Source organism: Heterocephalus glaber, unplaced genomic scaffold (genome assembly GCF_053883595.1).
Source record: "Heterocephalus glaber isolate CG9 unplaced genomic scaffold, H.glaber_assembly_v1.0 deba00001497, whole genome shotgun sequence".
Lineage (NCBI taxonomy): Eukaryota > Metazoa > Chordata > Mammalia > Rodentia > Bathyergidae > Heterocephalus > Heterocephalus glaber.
In genome coordinates this window covers 50,210,613-50,233,748 of record NW_028258320.1, presented here as the reverse complement: position 1 = coordinate 50,233,748, position 23,136 = coordinate 50,210,613, and the positions used below count along the sequence as shown (strand labels likewise).

General features: G+C 41.6%; 1 protein-coding gene across 1 annotated transcript; it reads left to right on the top strand.

Moving 5' to 3' along the window:
• Positions 1-12,302: 12,302 nt before the first annotated feature.
• Pkd2l1 (polycystin 2 like 1, transient receptor potential cation channel) lies at positions 12,303-21,626 on the top strand. The gene is given in 15 exon segments (XM_087185351.1): positions 12,303-12,430; positions 12,946-13,220; positions 14,372-14,553; positions 14,556-14,595; positions 14,757-14,985; positions 15,643-15,813; positions 15,994-16,175; positions 16,454-16,574; positions 17,454-17,552; positions 17,760-17,881; positions 19,352-19,478; positions 20,256-20,364; positions 20,620-20,744; positions 21,352-21,421; positions 21,526-21,626. Coding segments are annotated over 15 exon segments (2,070 nt in total). The 5' UTR covers positions 12,303-12,313.
• The last annotated feature ends 1,510 nt before the right edge of the window (positions 21,627-23,136 follow it).

The following is a 23,136-nucleotide window of genomic DNA, read 5'->3' as shown; positions in this document are numbered from 1 at the left end:
AATCAGTGGGATGGTAAGAAGTGTCTCTTCTTGTTACATCAGCAGGGCTGAATTCTTTTGGTAATGGAAGATAAATAGGTTTATAAGGAGGTGGGATGGAGAAAGTGGCCCTGAGAGAGGATGAAGTACAGGAACCAGCCGAGCTAGGTTCCAAGCCTTCCTCAGAAGTCTCTGAAGCCTCTACTGGCTGTTACTGGTGGCTCTGTTACTGGTGCTCTGCTTTGGGCACTTAAGCATTCAACTTCTACAAGGTGTGGTTCCATTCTGACTGATCCTGTTAGCACATGAGCATAACGTATTGTACAAAATTCATGTAATTTTGTATCATGTATAGGACCATAAAAAACCTAGACAAATAGGATTTCTGTCCATTTTTCCTCCCTCTTTCAGAACAAATCAATTAAAAGTTAAAGTTCCATTTAGAAGCCACGTCTCTGTGCCTTCTAACTTGCACTGAGCCCATGGTAAGCTGCAAAGAAAAATCATCTTTAAAAAAAAAATCCTTGGCTTTAAAACGGCCCCAATTTTCCAAAATACAACCTAAAGGTAATGTTTCAGAGATAGATACCAAGTTATCCATACCCTAGTAAAGTGCACTGTATGCATTCAAGATTTCCCTTGTGTATTTTTGGAAGAGAAAAAGAAAAGGAAAAGAAAAGGAGAGGAGAGGAGAGGAGAGGAGGGGAGAAGAAAGGAAAGGAAAGGAAAGGAAAGGAAAGGAAAGGAAAGGAAAGGAAAGGAAAGGAAAAGAAAGGAAAAGAAAAGAAAGGAAAGAAAGGAAAGGAAAGAAGAAGGATGAGATCCTATTTAAGTCCTTGAAGTCAGGTTGTATAAGCTGTCCACCTCATCCTGGGGTCATGCTGCATGAGCAGCCTGTTCCAAACTGAGGTCAGGTCATGCCTGTCTGTCCTTTGCAACTCAATATACTCATGTACAACCCACCCTGTTTCCCAGAGCCAGAAATGCCCAAGGAAGCAGTTCTGTCCCATTATGTCAGGATCAGAGCCACCCAAGATTGGCAGTTCTGTCCTGTTTTCTGTCACTGACTAGTCTAGGCATCCTTGTTAGTCATGCAGAAATTTGTTCCTCTTGTCCAGGACAACTGTCCTTGTTCCTGACAGAGCTACTTCATCCACAGATCAGAAAAGGAGGAAAAAGGAGTTGTAAACAACAGCTGGGCTTTACTAAAAAATTTACCCCAAAGATCTTTAGAACTAGCACCCTATAACATACATAAGGAACTCACAGAGAGTTTTGGGGGGTTTCTTTTGGGCGGTTGGTGTTTTTTGTTTTGTTTTTTTGTTTGTTTGTGTTTTGAGACAGAGTTTCACTATGTAATTTAGGCTGGCCTTGAACTCATTATGTAGCTCATGCTTGCCTCAAACTCACGGCTATCCTCCTGCCTCAGCCTCCCAAGTGTTGGGATTACAGAAGTGTACCACCACACCCAGATTCACAAGAGGGTTTTAAAAGTCTGGAGATGTCACTCAGCAACTACAAATCACACACTATTTTAGATAGGGAGATAAACTTGAGGGTAGAATTATTACAACAATATCAGAAGCAAATAAAGTGGAGGGAGGAAACAAGCCATTAGAGAAGCAACCTCAAGAGGCTCCAGGAAAAAAAAACACCTATAGGTATGGCTCAACAGGTGACTCTAGGACCCAGGAAGGCCATGGCAGACAGCTCTTAGGGATTTAAATGGAGACTTTCTTACAACCCAATGGGCCTCTCCTATCACGTTCTTCCCTCCCCACTCTGTCATGGTGGGTAGGCCATGGGGCTTCCTTCTTCCTCAACTCAGGCAAAGGCATAACTATCCCCAGAGCCATAAGAAGACTTCCCAAGCTTTAGCACTCCCACCAACCTCCCTCCACTTTCCAGTTCCCTGCCTTTCCCTAATAACTAATATCAGAAAAAAATTAAAAGGGGATTGGGGCTTTCTTAAGGGAGAGAAAAGGAAAAAAAGAAAACCAGTGGGCTTCTTCTTGTTTTGAGTCCATAAACATCACCAGGTCCTGAGGATAATATCAGTTATCACCTGAACGACCACTTGATTCTCCCATGGCTTAGGAAATGTTCCCAGCCTCCAACAAAGGGGAGCCATGACATCAAGCAGACCAAATTTATGCCCTTCAGGAGAGAGAGAGAGAGAGAGAGAGAGAGAGAGAGAGAGAGAGAGAGAGAATTTAAAGAGCAGTTTAGAAGATCTCCTTTTATCTAAAGTGTTTAGGACCCAAAATGTGCATGATTTAAGGAAATTACTTCCTTGAGTGTTATCCAAAAGTCTGGTCCTCTCCATGATGGCTTAGGTCTGGGTTTCCCATACCAGTTGGCTGAGAAACTTTGCTTGACAGTTTGTCTCCCCAGTGAGCAAATTTTAAAATCACCTGACCCAGGAACAAGGTATGTTGACAAGGCAGAGTATCTAATGAGGCTGCTACACATTACAGAGAATACCTCTTGACATCTCTTCCTATTTTTGGTAGAGAGAGCCAATGCTTCTTGGCTTTGGTGCTTTTACATCCAAGCACTCATTTTCTAGGGACTTGGGTCTTATAGTAGCAAAGGAAGAAGCTAAGGCTGTTTGTAGATAGGGAGAAAGAAAATGGAAAAAAGAATAGACAAAGTGTGCTTCAGAGGGCAAGGGGATTGGGGAAAACTACATATCAGAGGGTAAGTGGTTGAAGGAAGTGGGGGATTAAAAATGAAAAGCCTTTGGCTGAACTTACCACAATCATGGTCCCTATGACACTTTCACTTTCTGACTGGCTCACCAAGGGAAAATATCACCAAACTGGGTCTGAGAGGTTCCCAAAGCTGAGATGAGGAACTTAATCCACCCTAAACAGAATGTTTGAAGGTTCACTGACTCCCATCATGGAAGAAGAATTTTCAGGATGCATCAGTAAGAGGCATGGGAAGAGTTTATTAAGCAGAGATTTTAGTACACAGAGTAGAGTGTGGATGCTCAGAGAAATGACACCCGGCTGGAGCTGTGTATTTATGGAGCCTTAGGGGTGTTTTCAAGATGGGTGATACAGGATGTATGCTCTCACTGTCTGTCAGGTTACCCATTTGCCAGGCTATGTCAGAATGTGAACCATTTACAAGTGTTTGAAGTTGAGGTATGCTGCCCAATAACATTGCTGCTCCCTTGAGAATGGAGGAACTGTAATTTACAGGTGAAAAAGACAGATCCAGAGCCCAATTTACAGGCTTACTGTATTTTTAAGACCTTTAGGATGTATCCATTGGTAAAGATGGCAGCCTCATGATCCAATTACCTCTATTGGCCCTACCTCTGAGCATTGCTGCACGGGGTATCAAACCTTCAATACATGAGTCTTTGGGGAATATTTCATGTTTAAACCATGACAGTCTCAAAGCACAAGCAAAAAGGAAATGTGTGAGAAAATTTCTCTTCATTCCATTATAGAATATTTGTACTAAATTTGAACCTAGTGCATTGTACTTGTCTTTGAAAAGTAAATAACATAATCTCTTCTCTGTAGTCCCTGCTAAAGTCTGGTGTGTATCATCTCAGCTATGTTCTAGACACAAATTAGTGTATATATATTTTTATATATATATACTGGGGATCGAACTCAGGACCTTGCACTTGCGAGGCAGGCAGTGGAACCACTGAGCTAAATCCCCAGCCCCTAGTGTATAAGATTTTTAGACAATAAGCTCTGGTTGTTTTCACCAAAAGTATGCGTGGGGCCAATTGAGGCCATATGACAGATCAAGTATCCCCTGGAGGTGACAGAAGCAGTGCAGTAGGTCTCCTACAGTGCTGACAGCAGATGGCAGTAGAGTCAGTGTAAGAGGACTTCAAGGTGCATGCTGTGGAATGTGAATCATGCTTGCTGTGAAACCCAGGATCAGGAATCTGCCACTTGCTGAACACTTCTGAGTCCTGGACTGGCTCTCCCAGCACCTCCTCCTTCCTTTTCTCTCTTCTCTTTCCTCAGGTACTGGCCCATTTGCTTCCTCCTCACCCACTTCTGGCCACAGCTTTGGTCTCCTCTTTATGCCCTAACTCCTGTCTCATAGCTTTTCCCCTATCCTTTTGTTCCTGACACAGGCCTAGGGTTTTGTGAGATCTCTTAAGGATCCTCTGCTAGGAGCTCCAGGGATACATTTCCACGTTTAGTTCTTAAACTAGTGGGAAAACTTGATAAATGGTAGCTTGTGTCCTTCAAAGTAGTAATGACATAATGCTTGTTTAAATTAGTTTAAAATCAATCAACATATCAGTTACTGAGATATGCTTTCTCTTCATGTAGATCCATTTGAGAGCCTTCTGATGTGTCCTTTAGGGAAGAGGGAAAAGCATTTCTCTGGGGTGATCAAAACTGTCTTCATCAACTCTTCCTGGACTGCTTTTATTTTCTAGTACTTCATGAGCCAATCAAGACAAGGCTATCCAGAATAGACCCAATAATTCCAGAGAGAATCAGTTCTTGGCATTAGGTGAACATATGGTTTGGTCATGGTGTTCATTATCCTATAATCATCACAGGACCTTATTGACCCATGTAGCTTGGATTGCATAATTACAGGCAAAATCCAAGACATGTATAGTGAAATCACCCATTACCAACTCTATTAACTAAGATAATTCTCATTTATCATTATTAAAACAGTGCATGAGATGGTGGCACCCCAAATGTTGTGACCCTTATTATATATATGGCTGTTAGTTTTTCCTGGCTCTTTTCTCCTTTCTCTTTTGGGCCCACATTTTCAAAGACTCTGGCTTTGGCAGTCTTTAACCTCAAAGACTATACTTCTAATGCTTCCTTCATTTCTAACTAAACATATTTTTTATTCAAATAGATATAGACAGCACAATGTCTCTGGATCTCAGTTCTATCTGACTCTCTGTGACTTTAGTTTTTCCAAGATCAATCTCTGGGAAATCTTGGGAAACATAATTTAAGGTGGTACATGCTTATAATCACAGCTACTCAGGAGGCTGAGACAAGATGATCATAAGTTTGAGGTCAGCCTGAGCAACTTTGCAGGACTCTGTCTCAAAATAAAAATTTTTAAAAAATAGGGCAATGATGTAGCTAAGTGATAGAGTACTTGCTTAGCATGATCAAACCCCTGAGTTTAATACCCCATACTGCAAGAAAAAGAAGGAGAAAAACATGGAGAAAGTTCAAGGAACACAATAAGCACAAGTACAAGCTTTGCTCTATAACCTTCTACGGGAACCTGCAGACAAGCCGCAGCAAGAGAATTCTCTATATTCAGAAAGGTCTCTCATGATATATTCAAATTGGAGTCTTCGGCTCTCCTGAAACAGTGTGCCCTCCTTCCCAGACACCATAGCTTCAAAAGTCTTAGACATCTTTCATGACATTGAAAGTCTTGGGCTTTCTGGACAAAACATAATGATGTTATCTGGGAGGCAGTATTTTCCAAGATGGCTCTAAAGACCATCCATCTTCCTCGGGACCTTTGACCTCCTGGTTTGATTGCTGTCTTAACAACTTTTCAAGTATTCTTAAATGATATAAGAATTGACAGGACCAAGGATTTAGCTCAGTGGTTCTACCCCTGCCTCACAAGCGCAAGGTCCTGAGTTCAATCCCCGGTACCAAAAAAAAAAAAAAAAAAGGAATTGACAAACTACTGGCTAAGGCTACATTAAACTTATGAGTCAGTTGCTGTGCTCTCTTGCATCTGTATTCAGAATTGAACAAAGAACTTCCTGTAGCTAATCGCAAATGTACCCAGTGCCCTGTTTCCTAGTCCCATTTCCAATATTCTAGCCATTTGGTTTCCATATTTCTTCCCTTCAGATACACTGACCCAGCATGCATTAGTATATATAGATAGTTCTATTGCTCCTTCTATGCCAAAGTCTTGGAGCTACTAGAAACTTTAGGGAGATCACCAATCAGTTCTTGGATTTGGCTTTCATTTTTCCAGAGTGATCCCCTTCAGCCTGGTTGAATTCCCTTCAGCAGAAACTCTTAAAACTCTTTGGCCCTGAATTTGATTTCCTAAGAAGAAACCAGGCATATATTGTCATAGGTTCTCGTGAATTTGAATCTCCTGAACTGAAGTTCTAGGAGGCTTGCTAATGCTCATAAATGTTGTTACTGGGACAGGTGAGAGTGCCCTAGTTTTCTCAGGTATCAACTCTGTGAAGACACTGTTGAAAAACACACTAGTTTTTCTACAATCCTTCAGGTAATGCATTGAGAATACAAGTAATACACTCTGAGAATGTAACCTTTCCCTCATTTCCAAGTTACAACCTTCTCTTGTCTACTGCCTATTCAAAGATACATGAGGTATTTGAAACCCAACTTGAAATGATCCAATAACATCTACCAGAATGTGTGGGTGGAATAGGAGCAAAGAAGAGATTGAATGGGGAATTGCCCTAGAAGAAGAAAAACAACTATAAAAGGACTTTTAAATAATGGACTTTCTATTTTAAAAAGGGACAGGGCATGTATACCTAGTAAATAGTTTTAACGAAAAGATCTGTGATTAGATTTACTTTTCTAAGAATAGAAATTTTTGCCCTATCAGTTTTCTTTTATCTGTGCCTGTTCTGATTTTCTTAGAAAAGTTCCTTTTGCAAAGTACCAACCTAACATGGATAGATTCATGTAAAACCTCCAGTTAGGATATCGATTTATCTGTAACAACAGAACCAAAATGGTAGTGGCTTAAATAAGATAGAAGTGTATTTTTCTGTGGCACAGCAGTCTGGGGTATAAGAGGCCAGAACTAATATGGGGCTCCACAGTCATGGGTCCCAGGCTCCTATTCACCAAATGCTCTGTCATCTTCAACACATAACTTCCATTGCATGTTCTAGCTGCTGCACTTATAACCATACTCCAGCTAGTAGGAAGTAAGTAAGTAGAAAGGAAGGCATTTCCTTTCCTTTTAAGGACATGGCCATAAGTTGTAAGTGGAAGCCTGTCACTCCACTCACATTCCAGTGACTAAAAATTAAACAGTTACCATACCTGGAAGTAAGGGAAGCTAGTGGAGTTTAGTTAGGCAGAAATGTGCCCCCAGAGAAAAGTATATTACTGTGAAGAATGGGAGGAAAAATATTGGGGGATAACTAGTAGTCTGTGCCAAATGAGGTAAGAAGAAATTTTATCCATAGTTTGGCACTGGGGAGAGCATTGGTTAATAGAGCTTATAGAAATTGATACATTGCCTGAAATAATCTTCCTGAGACAGAATCACTGGAGATATTGATGAAAGCTGATTCTTTTCTACTAGGAGAGGACATCACAGTGCTTAGCTAAGCTATTGTATAACTGTTATCAAGAGGTATTGGGGAGGCATACAAAGAAATTGTTTCATAATGCTGTATTTTATTTCACAAGAAAGTAGAACCAGTCAACAGAGTTCCCACACCTCTCTCAAACCCAAATTGTTTATATTATCAAAGCCAAGCTGTATCCAATGTGGTAAGAAACAGGTAGAGTTGTTTCAGAGAACTCAACTTGTCAAGTGATAAGAGGGATTCAAGTAGAAGCCATCAGAGGAGCTGCATGATCAGTTTATAGAACTGGTTGCCCAGGGATCCCAACTCTTCAGCCATGCAAAATGACAGAACAGAGAAAGCTCTATCCGTACAATGGCTGTCAGAGCTGAGATAGGGTTGGAATAGACTTCCACATTGCTAGAAAAATATTTTCAATGCTTCTCTCTGGAGGTATAAAGTAGAGAAAGGAGCAGTTGGCTTTTGAGTGTCAAAAAATTAAAGGTGTAAAATTTCCCACATAGGAGTAGTGTAAGTGCATGAGGGAACTATATACTTGCTGGCAGAAGCATCCAGCTCTTTGAAATTCTTTGTCAGTTAATTGAAAAAATGATCCTTTTTCTGGCCAAGGAGAGTGCTGCTAGAAAAGAACAGCTGTATTCCATTAAATAGTAATTAGGAGCAGGGAAGACCCTCCATAGCACATGATGGCTTATATGTCAATTACTTGGGAGAAGGAAGCACAAAGCACTGTGTTGACTTCTTGTTATTTCTCTTTGCCAACAGTTCAAATGAGAGGACAGAACTATACAGTCTCTACTATAAACACAGGGACGGATAGTCAATTTAACGTTCAAGCTTATGATGATGATGATTAATAATTATAACTGTCATACTTCTTTAATAACAATATATTTATCTCCCACCCATGTCTAAAAGGGATCTGAGACATAAAAAAATAAATAAAGTAAATTACAGCCTATTAGAACTATAATAAGAAGACATGGGGAAAAATAAGGGAGGGATATAAATAAAAAGACTTGGGAAAAGATAAGGAAGGAAGATAACTTGTGCTGGAAACCTTAAGATTAAAAAATACTACAAATAAAAACAAAGCCAGAGGTTACTGGCAGTCAAAGCAAATGAGAAAATACAAGTAGGTTGCCTAATTTTCATTGTTGAGTAAGAAAAAAGCATATTAATTAATAAGGAGCTGCAAACTCTAGAATAATTTGCATTGTTGATTTTGATATAAAGGGCATGGAATAATATAATGCATAAAAACAATGTTAAAAAATTAAAGCTATTTTTCATTGGACTACCTTTTGTATCTGCCTTCTTTACCTCATGTTCAAAACTCATTATATAAAATATGTGTGTTTACTTATATATGTGCATATGTGTGTGCACATATATATGTGTGTGTGCATACATATTTTTTTCATGGTATCCTAGAGATGTAGCTTTGGGCCGGGGATTTAGCTCAGTGGTTCCAGCACCTGCCTCGCAAGTGCAAGGTCCCGAGTTCGATCCCTGGTACCAAAAAAAAAAAAAAAGTAGAGATAATTACCCAGAAAAAAAGATTGGAGAGCCTTGAGGATTAATAGTGGCATGTTCCTACATTAAAGGAAAGATAGCCTCTTTAACAAATGGTGCTGTTTGGGAAAACTGGCTGTCCATATACAGAAGATTGAAGCTAGATCCATATCTCTTACCATATACTAAATTAAAATTAAAACTGATCAAAGGTTTAAGCGTTAAACAGACACAGAATCTGCTGAGAGATAACATAAGTAAAGCTATGTCTTGAAGACATAGACATAGATACATAGGTGAGGACTTCCTGAAAAGAAACCCAGTTGCCCAAGAAATAATGTTAAGAATCAAAAATAGAATCATATCAAATTGAAAGGCCTCTACAGAGCAGAGAAAACAACTGACAGAGTGCAGACACAACCTATATATTGGAGAAAAAAATTTTGCCAGCTATTCCTCAGAGGAATCAGAGGAAAGGTAATATAATAATAATGATGATACAATAATAAATAATCAGAGGATTAATATCTAGAATATATAAATAATTCAAAAATATAACGACTCCCTAAAATTTAAAAAATAATAAAAAATAGGCAACTGAAATGAATAGACAATCCTCAGAAGAAGTACAAATGGCCAATAAATATATGAAAAAGTGTTCAACATCTCTGGCCATTAGAGAAATACAAATTAAAGCAACACTGAGATTTCATCTCACTCCAGAAAGAATGGCTATCATCAAGAAATCAAGTAATAAATCTTAGTATGTAAACTAGTACAATCACTATGGAAATCAATATGGAGATTCCTCAAAAAACTAAAAATAGAAATTTCATTTGACCCAGCTGTTCTCCCTCTAGATATCTTCCCAAAAGTTAAAACATCATATTACAGTAATATATTTATACCCATGTTTATAGTAGCACAATTTATCATAGCTAAATCTTGGAAGTGGCCTGTATGTCCATCAAAAGATAAATGGATAAAGAAAATATGGTATTTATATATAATAGAATACTTTTCTGCCATAAAGGAGGATCAATCAGTCATTTGTAGGAAAATGGATACAGCTTGAAACTATAAGGTTGAGTGAAATAAATTAGACATATTAAGCTTAAATATTACATGATTTCTCTTTTATGAGAAACCCAAAATATAAATAAAGAGCAAAATAAAAGATAGTAGGAAATAAGGAGATAGATCTTTTGCAATAGGGAAGAAAGGAGGGAGGAGAGAGACTGGGAATGAAAAAGAGAATTAAAATGTGCTATGTATATGTGCTAACTCTCCACAATGAATCTGATCATTATGTGCTACAAACATGTACCAATAAAATATTCTAAAAAACATAGGCATGTTCCTAAAATATCATAGTTATTTGATTTGGTCAGCAAGCTCCCTTTAATGTAGGGTAAGAAAGTATTTAATATAAAGATTCTTTGAAGATGGTAACATTTTGAGTATAACAACTGTTGCAATTTACCTTTGCCTATAAGAACATCTTTAAAAACTTGAACAATTCTAACTGTTTGGATTGATTGTTTGAAGAACAAGTTCCTAATCAGAAGGATTTAAGGTGGTAGAATGATGCGTTAGTGTACTGTAGAATGATGTTCAATTTTATGTTCTTTGGACTAAGGCAAACTTGTCTTTGAATCCATATTTTGCTTGCTTGTTCTATGACCTTTCAAGAAGCTGTTGAATAGCATTCTTCACAGAATGAAGATGGTAGCTCATACTTTATCTGGAACTTTTTCAGAATTGTGAGAGACAATGTGTACAAAGCCTGGTGAGTAAGTGTTAATGGTTGTGATCATTATGATTGGGTAACTACAAATTTAATATGAGGCCAAGATTAACAGCCATGACATGGTGTGTGTAGAACAATTTCATTTCTGTCCAAGAAAAAAATTAGATATTTTGTGTATTAGATGATGAAACTACCATGCGGTCTCTAAATTCCCTTCAGAGCATTCTCTTGTTGTCATTGTCCAGTCTCTGATAATCTCCTGAAATAAGTACTTCAAAACGGTAGCAATGTATTGACATACAGTACTGGCATTTGACATAGTCAAATTCTGACTCCTTCTATTTTTGGTCTAATATCGCCTTTTGAAATATATACAGAAGTTCCATTCCTGCATTAGGTCTTAAATGAAAGAATCTAGAAGGCCAGCCTTGTCCAGGTCAGGCATCCCATCAGTGTGCCCCTCAGCATATGTTCCTTTGCTGTCACCCTCAGGGGAGAAATGGGTGTTTGTGAAATGTCCCACTACATGATGGAAAGCTCTAATGGCAAGGAAGGGCTACCTTTTGTGGAGCCTTAGTTTTAGCTTGCATGTGGTTCTCTCCTTGGAGCAGTACAGAACTAGTGTACTCTGGAGGCAGACAGATTTGCAGTTGAAACCATTAGATATCTATCTTGGTAAGCGACTTAAGCTCACAGGGCCTACAAAATGGGGACAACAATAGCATCACCACATAGGGTTGTTGCATTAAAAAGCATGTTGGCCAGGGATTTAGCTCAGTGGTTCTGTCACCTGCCTCGAAAGCATAAGGGCCTGAGTTCGATCCCCGGTACCAAAAAACAAACAAACAAAAAAGCATGTCAAGTACTTAGCACAGGGTACATGAGAGGTGGCTACTCTGGTTATTTCTTTACTTTATACCGAGAAGGGTGATGGTGCAGTGGATATGCTGAGTCCTTGTCAGATTTAGAAATCTCTGAGCAAAGTGTTCCAGTTAGACAAGCTGGTTCTTCATGGTAGTCAAACTAGGACACTTACTAATGGGGAGTTGAGGGAGGGAGAGAAAAAGACCAACAAGTTGTTTTCAATCTTCTTCTACCACAATGTACTGAGGGATATAATCCTCTTGAGTGACTATTGGTGGTTAATGCGGATTATAGATTCAGTGATTTTTCTTTTTGCCCAGGGCAGGGAGGGCTTCTTCTAAGTGGTCTGTTGTAAAACTTTCCTAACCCCAGGGAGATCCTGAAATCCCTCAAAAGAGGTGTGTTTTCCTCTTTCCCATTCCCAGTCTTGAGAATCACTAAAACAGACATAAGGAAACCCACTGCCTGACATCTCTGTGGAAGATGAGTGGGATTGATTGATTGCAACAGTGGTTCTAAAAATGTGAATCCTGGACCCATAGCACTGATATTATGGGACTGGACAGAAGTGAACATATTAATCCTATAAAAATGTGTAGAAGAATAAGAACTAGAGAACTAAACTGAGTCAGGAAAGAAAAGTGAAATTCCAGAATGATAGCGTCAAGACACAATTACTGAATAGAGGTGATCTTGTAGCCATACCCTTCCCTAATGCATTCCCTGACTTACCCAAAACCACAACCAGCCTCCCAGACAACTCTAAGGAGTAGATCTAATGGCTTCCCATCTAGAGAGCATCTCTGATTCCTGAGAAGTGTGCTTTCTGTTTCTTCTGGAGAATGGAAATGGAAACTCTGAGAAGGACATGATCTCTGGGTTGTTTCCTAGTGACCTATGGAATGACAAGCTCCAGTGCTTACTACTGCACTAAAGTGATGGCCGAGCTCTTCTTATATACCCCATCAGACCCTGGAGTCTCCTTTCAGGCCATCGGCAGCATGGGAGACTTCTGGGATGTGAGTATGAGATTATCTCCTCTACTCTCCCTCCTTATCAATAGCCTGAAACCACAGGTCAGAGCTAAGGCCAAGTCAAAGGATCAAGTTGAATTAATAGGTTAGGCTAGAGTTCAGTTGGAGGTGGGTGAGTGATCCGGATGTTGATCTGTGAATCAAACCAGCAATTAGGTTAGAACTGGGAATCAGAAGGTAGGCTGAACTCAGTTTTTTGCTTCATTTTGTTTTGTTTTTGTTTTTAAAAACAGAGTCTTACTATGTGGTTCAGACTGGCCTTGAACTCACGGCATTCCTCTTGCCTCAGCTTCCTGAGTGCTGGGATTATAGGTGTGTGCAATCTTGACCAGCCACAAAGTAGATTTTAAATGTGTCAAGGATCTGGTCAAGGTCCATGAGATAGTTGAGAAGTCCAACAAAAAAGCTAGAGATGAGTTGGGAGTCACAGAGTGAATGTCATCCTAAGGGTAGGGGTTCAAGAGGAGCATGGCTCAGGACCAACTCAGCTCATGGTCCAGTTTGCCCAGGACCCACTCCTGGACAGTTCGTACTGGACCAAGTGGTACAACAACCAGAGCCTGGGCCATGGCTCCCACTCCTTCATCTGCTATGAGAATCTGCTGCTGGGTGTACCAAGACTGTGGCAGCTGCAGGTCCGCAATGACTCCTGTGTGGTACATGAGGACTTCTGTGGGGATATTTTGAATTGCTACGAAGTCCACTCTCCAGTCAAAGAAGAGCAACTCCCCTTTGGGCCCCTCAATGGCACAGCATGAGTGAATTTCCCATCAAGGTCACAGGGCTTCCCCTCTAAGCCTGACAGCATTCCAAGCTGGAGGTGGCTATTTCCACTGAATCTTAAACAGATTTGGGGGTGGCTTCCTGAGTCTCAACTGTGATTCTTTGGAGACCTTGGTGAATGTCACTCAGAAATAGGACAGGCAGAGCCATAGACTCTAGACCTGTTCCCACACACAGATCACTATCACACTTCCTTTAAGGAAGTCCCCCCAGAAAAAGCATCTCATGGGCCACTTTGCCCAGGGCCCACTCTGGCTGTAGAGAATGGATGAAGTTGGGCTGGGGATGTAAGTCAGCAGTGTTGCCTCTGCCTGGCAAGCATAAGGTCGTGAGTTTGAGCCTCACCAAAGAGAGAGAGAGAGAGAGAGAGAGAATGGATGAACTTGACCCTGCCACATGAGTCATTGTTGGAAAGTCTCACCCTTGGGACAGATGGAGGAAGCAGTAAAAGGTTGAAGGTGGATGAGGGAAGAAAGGGAAAAGCCTGGTCAGAACAAGAAAGAAGGAGGAGGAAGCAGGGGTCCAGGATAAAAATTTGGTGGGGGAGCTATGGAATTATGGGGTCAAGCAGCCAGTTTCACAACTACAAGAGACAAATGATCTTTTCTGAATATATGGTCCAAATGCTTCCCTTATGGGGATTACCTGGGTTTGGGCCAAAAATGGGTTTTGGCTTTGTTATCCATAGCTTTGAGAAATATAGTAAATGATAAGACTTATCTCTGAGTTTCAGTACTATCTCTATGTAGCTGTTTATCTTGAAAATCACTGAATCCCAGTTTTCTCTTCCGAAAAATGTAGATAATACTTTTGAGCAGTTGTTAGTATCAAACAAAATAATATATATATGAAATACTTATGTGATATTGTATATTTGTATTATATACATATCTCATGTAATACATATCTCATATATAGTATGAGATATATTTCACATGTACTATATATTTATATCACTTATAATATATACATATATATCCATATGTGTGACCATATATGTAAACATAGTTTGTGTATATAGGTACATGATGTGTATAATACTGAAGTGACCCAGATGATCATAAAGTGTTGGCATCATCTTGGGTGATGAGCTTTCAGGCTGGCTCAGACTTCTCTCGGCTCAGATGGATTTTTCTGTGGCAGGTGGACATACCACTCACAAGATGAGCTGGGAGGCTCCTCCCACTGGGGCAGGCTCACAAGCTACAGTGGAGGTGGCTACTACCTGGACCTGCCAGGATCCCAACAGGCCAGTGCAGAGGCACTCCAAGATCTTCAGAAGGGGCACTGGCTGGACAGAGCCACTCGTGTGGTGTTCATTGACTTCTCGTCTACAATGCCAACATTAATCTTTTCTGTGTTCTGAGGTGGGTCTCCTTTCCCTACTATATCCTTCCAGCTGTGGTTCCTAGTCTTAGTATGTTGTGCTTCAGATCATTCCCCAAACTTGTAGCCCTGGTGGACCTGGGAAAGAGAGGAAGTGGGAGGTACTGTCCCAGGCCCTACTAGCCACCTCCCTTTTCCACAGACTAATGGTGGAGTTCCCAGCTACAGGAGGTGCCATCCCATTCTGGCAAATCCGCATAGTGAAGCTGATCCACTATGTCAGCAACTGGGACTTCTTCATCATTGGCTGTAAAATTGTTTTCTGCATCTTCATCTTCTACTATGGGGTGGAGGAAATCCTGGAGCTCCACCTGCACCGGCTTTACTACTTTACCAGCATCTGGAACATAGTGGATCTGGTGGTCATCTTGGTGAGGGATATGTTGGATGTGTAACATAGTGAGAGGAGGAAGAAAATTCACCTTACTAGGGGCTCCAAGTTCTTCCTTTCAGAGCTACAATCCCTCCTTATTTTTGGTCAAATCACCATGCCATAGCTGCCTGAGCAGCTGCCCTGGGTCAGCCCCTGGGAAACCCTGTCTTGCTCATCTTTCCTCCTCATCTGTGATCTGTCCCCTGCTTTATAAGCACTTGATATTCTCTCTTCTGCCTCTTGCCTATATGACCTTGAAAACAGTGTCTTGGCTTTTTCTCTTGTCTCTTCTTTCAAGTATTCTGCCCCTTTATCTTCATCTCCTCCCTATTAACAGGACACATTCATTTCTTGACCTAAGTGTAGAAGTGGGCATGGGAGGAGTCATGTTTCTTGGCTTCAATTCCCTATGGCTCTTTCCAACCAATATCTGTCACTGACCCCAGAGTCTACTCATGGGCTTTAGAACACTTCAGCTGCTCCCCAATCATCCTATGCCATTCCACTGGAACCTGAACTAGTGAACCCCTTATCAGGGAAGGATGTTTCTTGTCCACCTGTCTTACTTGTTCCAGCTCTCCCCTAGGATCTCATATTTTAACTTCCATTGAGATCCCCTTAATTTCTCTGACAGCCCCATGCTTCTTTCTGACAGCTCTCTATTGTGGCGGTGGGCTTCCACATATTCCGAACTCTCGAGGTAAATCGGCTAATAGGGAAGCTCTTGGAACAGCCAAACACATATGCTGACTTTGAGTTCCTGGCCTTCTGGCAGACTCGGTACAATAACACGAATGCTGTCAATCTCTTCTTCGCCTGGATCAAGGTAACTGGGGCTCCCCCTGACAGTTCTGCCTCAGGGCACTCACTGTCCCTTCCTTAATACCTGTCTCATTTTTCTTGTCTGCTTTGACACCTCCAGTGACCTCCATATGTCCCTGGGGTAGACTTCTCAGTGCTTTTCACTTTTTCTTCTTCACTACCTGGTTCACCATTACCCTTACAGATATTCAAGTACATCAGCTTCAATAAAACCATGACCCAACTCTCCTCCACACTGGCCTGCTGTGCCAAGGACATACTGGGCTTTGCCATCATGTTCTTCATTGTTTTCTTCGCTTACGCCCAACTTGGCTACCTGCTTTTCGGGATGCAAGTGCAAAACTTTAGCACTTTTATCAAGTGCATGTGTCTGCCCCGCCCCTCCTTACCTTCCCAGAATTTGTGTAACTTGGGGAAGATGGAGGGGGGAGGTACATGGGCATATCTGTACTTAAAATATCTGAGTGAGAGTCTCTGGAAGCCCAGGTATGTGCTCAAGTAATTTACTCACCTGTTCTGTTGCCATTAGATTGGGTCAGAAGTGAAATCAGGGGTCCATTTGTAGTTAGGAAAGTGGGATAGGGCTGTGGAATGGGGTCAGGGTTTCGTTTGGCTCTGAATGAAGCCTAGATCTTCATCTTCAGTTTCACTCAGTTCTAGATAATCCTTGGGGACTTTGGCTACAATGCTATCAACAATGCCAACTGCATCCTGGGTCCCGTCTACTTTGTGACCTATGTCTTCTTCATCTTCTTCATACTCCTGGTAAGGGTCCTTCTGAGGGCTAGCAACATAGAGGGTCTCTAGGGTAGAATTTTGACCTCTTCTGTCCCACATTTAGAATCATGATGGGTTTAGCAAATCAAAGATGGAGAGAGGCCATGTGTATGCTAGAGGTAGGTATTTTTTTAGGGGGGGTGGTCTTCTGAGAGCTGGCTAATTGGTCATTATGGCCAACATGGTAAAGTGGTTTGCAAAATATAAGGGAACCTGGTGACTCTCTTGAAAAAATCAAATGCCTGTCCACCAAGGATGGTAAAAGAAGGAAAATTTCTCACAAGGAGAAGTAGCTGCCCCTAGAATCTTTTATGCCTATTCTCCAAAACAAGACCCCTGTTCCTCTGGGGCATCTTACTGTTTCTACTGTCACTGCTTGATAACTCTCTCTCTCTCTCTCTCTCTCTCTCTCTCTCTCTCTCTCTCCTGAGTTTGATTTTTATTAACATGGCTAGCAAGTTTCTTTATTTTATTGATGAATGATGATACAAACAGATGGGAGGGGCCAGGGATTTAGCTCAGTGGCACCTTGCCTGCCTCCAAGCACAAGGTCCTGAGTTTGAGCCTCGGTATGGGGGGAGGGGACACAGATGGGAGATAGGTAGTAAAGAGAGCAAAACTGTACTCTTGCCCTGAAAAATTTCTAACTTCAATGATAGGCAGACCCTTGTACAGAGGAGGTCTGTGGCTTCTGTTAGGGTATCTCTGTGGTCAGAAAGGTTATTGCAAGAATTAAAAGTAAAGACCTCAGGTCACTGCTGAGAATATTGGCCTCTTTAGAACATGTGTCTGGGACATGGGGTGAGTGGGGCGAATGCTTTTAGTGAGTCCAAGGGTAAGGACACAGGTTTCCACTTTATTCTCTAGAATATGTTCCCGGCCATTATCAATGACACATATTCAGAGGTCAAGGAGGAGTTGGCTGGACAGATGGATGAGCTGCAGCTGTCTGACCTGCTGAAACAGGTGACTACTCAGTCTTCCTGAACTACACTGCTGCATCTATATCTGATTTCAAGGCTCTGTGTCATGGTCTGTTCTGATTGTTATAGGAGCATATATCCTTGTGTGTCTTCAACTTATCCGTGGGAGCCTGGCATCATTTGGGTGGAGAAGGAGGCCAGGGATGATGAGGGGTCTATGAGGCTGCTGTCTGTTTCCTTTTTCTTTCAGGGCTACAACAAGACCCTAACAGTACTGCATCTAAGGAAGGAGCAGGTTTCAGATGTGCAGAAGGTCTTTCAGGGTGGGGAGCAAGAGATTCAGTTTGAGGATTTCACCAATACATTAAAGGAGTAAGCAAACAGAAATCCAACTTTCTTTGATATTGGCTTATAAGTTCTTGATCCTCAATTATATATGCCTATAAGCCTTTAGGCTTGGAGTATGGATCTATGACCTTGACTTGTAGGCTTCTGATCTTCACAGTAGGTCTTTGATACCAACTTTCAGAATTGTGTCCTTGGTTTAAATAGTACATAACAATATGGTATTTAATATATTAGTATATAACAATAGTAAATAACAATAGTATGTGACAATGGTATATAACAATCTTGACTTTAATAATTTTTAAAGCTAATCTAACAATATAGTATAATTCCCTCATTATTGTATATATCCCCTACTTCCACAAAACATTGAACAAATGTATTTGTGAGCACCAGCTGTGGGCCAGGCACTGAGCAGAGGACAAGACAAAATAATTAAATGAAATAAAGTCTTTGTCCTTTAGGAGTTCATAGACATGTAAATTAAAAACAAATCACAGAATAAGTTAAACAACCAAAGTGACTGACTTAAGGAGAGGGAGCATGGAGTACAGAGAGTTCTCAGTTCCCTTTGAGCTTAAGAGAAGGCTTCTTGGAAGAGGTCTGAATAGAGTCTTTGAAGATGAATAGCTTACAAGTAGACAAGCAGAAAGAAGCCATTTTAAGAAGAAACAAAAGCATACACAGAGTCATAGAGGTCTGAAATCCAGCAGCATTAAGAGAAACAAGTAGTTAAGCATTGATAAGGTATAAAAATAAAAGGTGGGTCATAACAGAAGATGAGGCCAGAGAAATGGGCAAGGGCTGCACTGGGAAAGGCCTCTATCCAAGGAACAGGGTGCCCAAAAGGGATTTTTTTTTTTTTTTTTGGTACCGGGGATTGAACTTGGGACCTTGAGCTTGTAAGGCAGGCATCAGAACCACTGAGCTAAATCCCCGGCCCCCAAAAGGGATTTTTAAACAGATAAAGGTTATATTAGACTTGCACTTTATTTTGTTTTGTTTCTTTTGAGGCAGCATATGGCTATGTTGCCCAGGCTTGTCTCAAACTTATAAACTCAACTGATTCTTCCACTTCAACTTCCTGAGTAACTGAAACTACAGCCATAGGCCACCATTCCCAGCTATTAGGCCATTTAAAAAATATCAGTTATATTATGGAGGACAGAGTGAAGGGGAAGCTGAGGGAAGTAGGTAGCAGGTTATTTAGAGGCAAGAAGATGTTGCAATAATCCCTGCAGCAAATCATGAGGCCCCAAAGCCAGTCAGCACAGATCAGGACAGGAAGAAGAAATAGATTCAGATGATTTCTTAGGGATAACCTTTCTAGGCTTTAGAGATCCTGGCTTTCCCATATGGTCCCCTTCTTTCCTAGAAAGCAAGACCCAGAAGTCAAGATCCTTACCAGAGACTAGTTTAAGGGTGAGGAGTCCATAGTTGAGTAATCACAGTCCCAAAAGGGCAGAAGTCATTCCATCATCCTGTTCTCCTCAGACTGGGGCACACAGAGCATGAGATCACTGAACGCATGGCTGCCTTCACTAGGTTTGACCAGGATAGGAATTGCATCCTGGACGAGAAGGAACAGGAACAAATGCAGCAGGACCTGGAAAAGGAGAGGGTGAGAACTGCTGGTTGGTGGGAAGAAAATGATATTGTTTCCCTGCCCCTCTCCCCAACATATCTGGGGCACAAACCCAAACTGAAAATCCTCCCATGGGTGAACAGGAAAAAATTCTCTGGAATCGTGGTTCTCAAGCTGCTACATATTAAATATCCTGGGAAGACTTTTAAAACCTCATACTCAGGCCACACATGAATCAATTTGATCAGAAGCTGAGAGGGTGGGGTCCAGATATCAGTACTTTCTAAAACTTTGCAGGTGATTCCAATACATAGCCAAGATTGGAGTGGTTATTCTAAAACATAGTCTTAGGGAAGGGCCTCAATTGCCCAAGAATCCCTGACATGTCCCTGTGAGGACTTGCCTTCTCCTTGGAATTTTCAAACTCTGACCCTCAGTTGTTCCTACAATGCTTGCTCCATCCCTTTCTAGTGTAGACCAGGAGTCAAGGGTACAGTGACAGCAGCCTAGAAAGAAAATGCCAAGAATTCTTGTACATCCCTCCTTTCCCAAAGTGAGTTAGAGTCTAGAGAACACTTCATTAATCAAGTATTAAAGGACCTCACGTTTAGTTTCTTTGGGAAGTGACTCTCTCTCTAGAGATTGTTCAGTACCACCACACTGACCATATTGTCTCCAGAGTCTGGGAGGGAAGGGGAATAGCAAGTACTTAATCCCGTGGCTTGTCCCTGGGAACCCATTACGACAGGTGTTAGAACAGGCATTGATGGCTTCCCAGAGTCACTTCCTCTCTCATGTTTGACTTTTGATCAGGTGGCCCTCAATGCTGAGATTGAGAATCTGGGCCAGCCCATTGTGTATGGCAAGTGGGTCTCAGAGGCTGCCACAGCAGGAGGCTGGGCTTCCGGAGAAGAATTCTACACATATGTGCAGCCAGGAGCACAAAGATGGCTGTGTTTGTAATACCCTATCTTAAGCTTCTTCCCACAACCTTCTAATCCCTTGCCCTTGTCCAGGGAAAACTGCTGCTTCCCTGTGATTCTCTTTACATAATTGGGCCTTACCTTCCCTGCTCCCAACCAGACACACACTATTCTGTTATCCCTGTCCCTGTTAACACCTAGGCCCCCCCATCGCCCATATTTCTGCTTCCTTGGTCCCTCTCAAACCCTGCACGGGCTTACAAAGAGAGTTCTGCAACTGGAGACTGTTCTGGAAGGAGTCATGTCCCAGATTGATGCTTTGGGCTCAGAGCTGAAGATGCTGGAGAGGAAGGGGCAGCTGACTCCATCCCTGGGAGTGGTGAGTGGCCTTTCATTTGGGTCTTCTTAGTACCCCACAGCTAAACTCTAGTCAGTTAAGGTTGTGGGGAGAAGAGAACTTTTGAAAAACGTATGTTTTCAGGGTCATGGAGGACCAGGTTCATAGTAGTCAGTGTATCAGTAGAGGTGAGGGGAGAGGTAAGGCCTAGAAGTTGGTTGCTCTGGGCTAATAACTGCCTTACCCTCCAGGAGAGGTCTGTGTCTTAGTCTGTTTGGCTTGCTATCATAGATTGTCTGGCTTATAAACAATAGAAATTTATTTCTCAGTTTGGGAGGCTGGAAAGTCTAAGATGCTAGCAGATTCAATGTCTAGGGAGGGTCTTTCTGATTCATAGACAGTGGTTTTCTTGCTGTGTCCTCACATAGTAGAAGAAAAAGAGAATTCTTTTATAAGGGCACTAATCCCCTTCATGAGGGTTCCACACTCATGACCTAATCACTTATCAAAGGCCTAACCTCCTAATGCTATCACCCTGGGGGCAAAATATTTGATCTATAGCAGCTTGGGTTTGCTTGAACCAGATCCAGAGAAAGGGAAAATGGAACACAAACTCCTTTAAATGACTTGTTTCTCTTTCTTTCAACAGGAGGAACAAGCCATTTGGGAACACCTGCCATCAGCTCCAGCTGCAACTCCATCCTTTTAGGGAGTCCAGGGTAGGCAGAAGAGTGGCAGAGGAGGGGGTCCTAAAACTGGAAACCAGGCTCTTTTCTCTCTCTGCCTCTCTAGAAACCCCTCTTCATATGCTTTCTACTTCTAGGGTCTGCTACCCTGTGGTCCATCATGGTTACTGCTGAATCCCACCATGTGTCTGGACTTTTGAGCCAATGTTTTTGTGTGTCAGTTGGGGATCGTGCTTAAATTAAGCTTGTAACTCAGTGTTTCTTATGTAACCACATAGTTTTGTAAAATAATACTTCTCACTGGACTTCTTATTTGCTGTGCATTTAATGAAAAAAAAAGTGCTGTGGTGTTAAAAATGTCAATAACAAACAGTACAAGAAGGGAGAATAATGACTCTCACTAAGATTCCTGACTTATGAAAAAGTAGAAGCAACGAGAGTAGACAGTATCCAGATGTCTTCCCATTTACCAGTAAATCTTACACTTACCCTTTGTGCATCTAGAAATCTGTTACCACCCATGGGTTTCTTGTTTCCCCCGTAGAGTTTCCCTGTAAAAGAGAAGGGGAATCCTTACACTGAGATTCTAGCACTACAGAGGAGTTAAAGTGAAGCCTTTCCTCTCCAGAAAAGTCCATGAAGGTTCTTGTGGTGGAGGCTGCTCCTGGCATTCCACTAAATGCTAAGAACTGAGGGGGCTGCAAAGCAGGAGACAAAAATGGAGCTTGAAGAAAATCATGCAAGGAAATGACTTCTGTACTCAGAGATCTTTGAACAAATATGTAGTGGGTTCTGCCTAGTCTTTCATAGGACAATGTAATTTCCTATGTGGCTATCAATAAAACTCCTTCAAAAAGCCAGGTGTTTGCATTTGGTTCTGGTATTCTAGACAGAAGAAAAGAATTTGGAACGGTGAGCTATCCATGTGTTTGGGCTGAGGTGGGTTCATACTTTCTGGGAGCTATTCAGTGGGCCCTGTGACAACATGAAAGAGCTGGGCTGCCATAAAAGTCTTGAAATAAGAACTTCTGGCTCATAGCAATGTTTTTAGATGGTAGGTACTATGATTGCTCCATAAGGAAGAATGGAGACAGGTAACCTAGGAATATATAGTTCTCTGGGTACAGAGAGTCTGCTTGAGGGACTAGGGGCAAGGGTGGTGGTGGTGGTGGTGGTGGCGGCAGCGGCGGTGTGTGCGTGCGTGTGTGTGTGTGTGTGTGTGTGTGTGTGTGTGTACATGCATGCAGCTGGGGACAACCAGGGATAAGACAAAAAAATCCTACACCAAGATTTTGGGTGTCCAGGAGCCTGCATCCTGAGACCTGCTTCCCCCCAACACACATCATGAACTTTATTTCTACTGATGTTGCATCTTCCATTGCTCCACTTTTTCTCATTCGATCCCTTCACTCACTTCAGTTCTCTCATTCCATTAAGTGCTCTACACACCAAAGAGATCTGTGGAACAGCTAAAGGCAAGTAAGATAAACAGAGTGTTTCCTCATCCCTAAAAAATTACAATCCAATGAAGGCTATATCAACTGAAGAGAAGTGGGTGCCAGCCTGAAGAATAAGAAACGGGGGCGAATGAGTTGAGGTTAATCCAGAACGTTATTTAGGATCAGGAATCAAAGACCTGCATCAGTTTCCCCAAATTCCAGATAAGACTATACCTAGAAATCATGGATTCTCTGAGCAATCTTTTGTGACTAACACTTGCCAGAACTCGGAGTGTCTGGGGAGGAGTC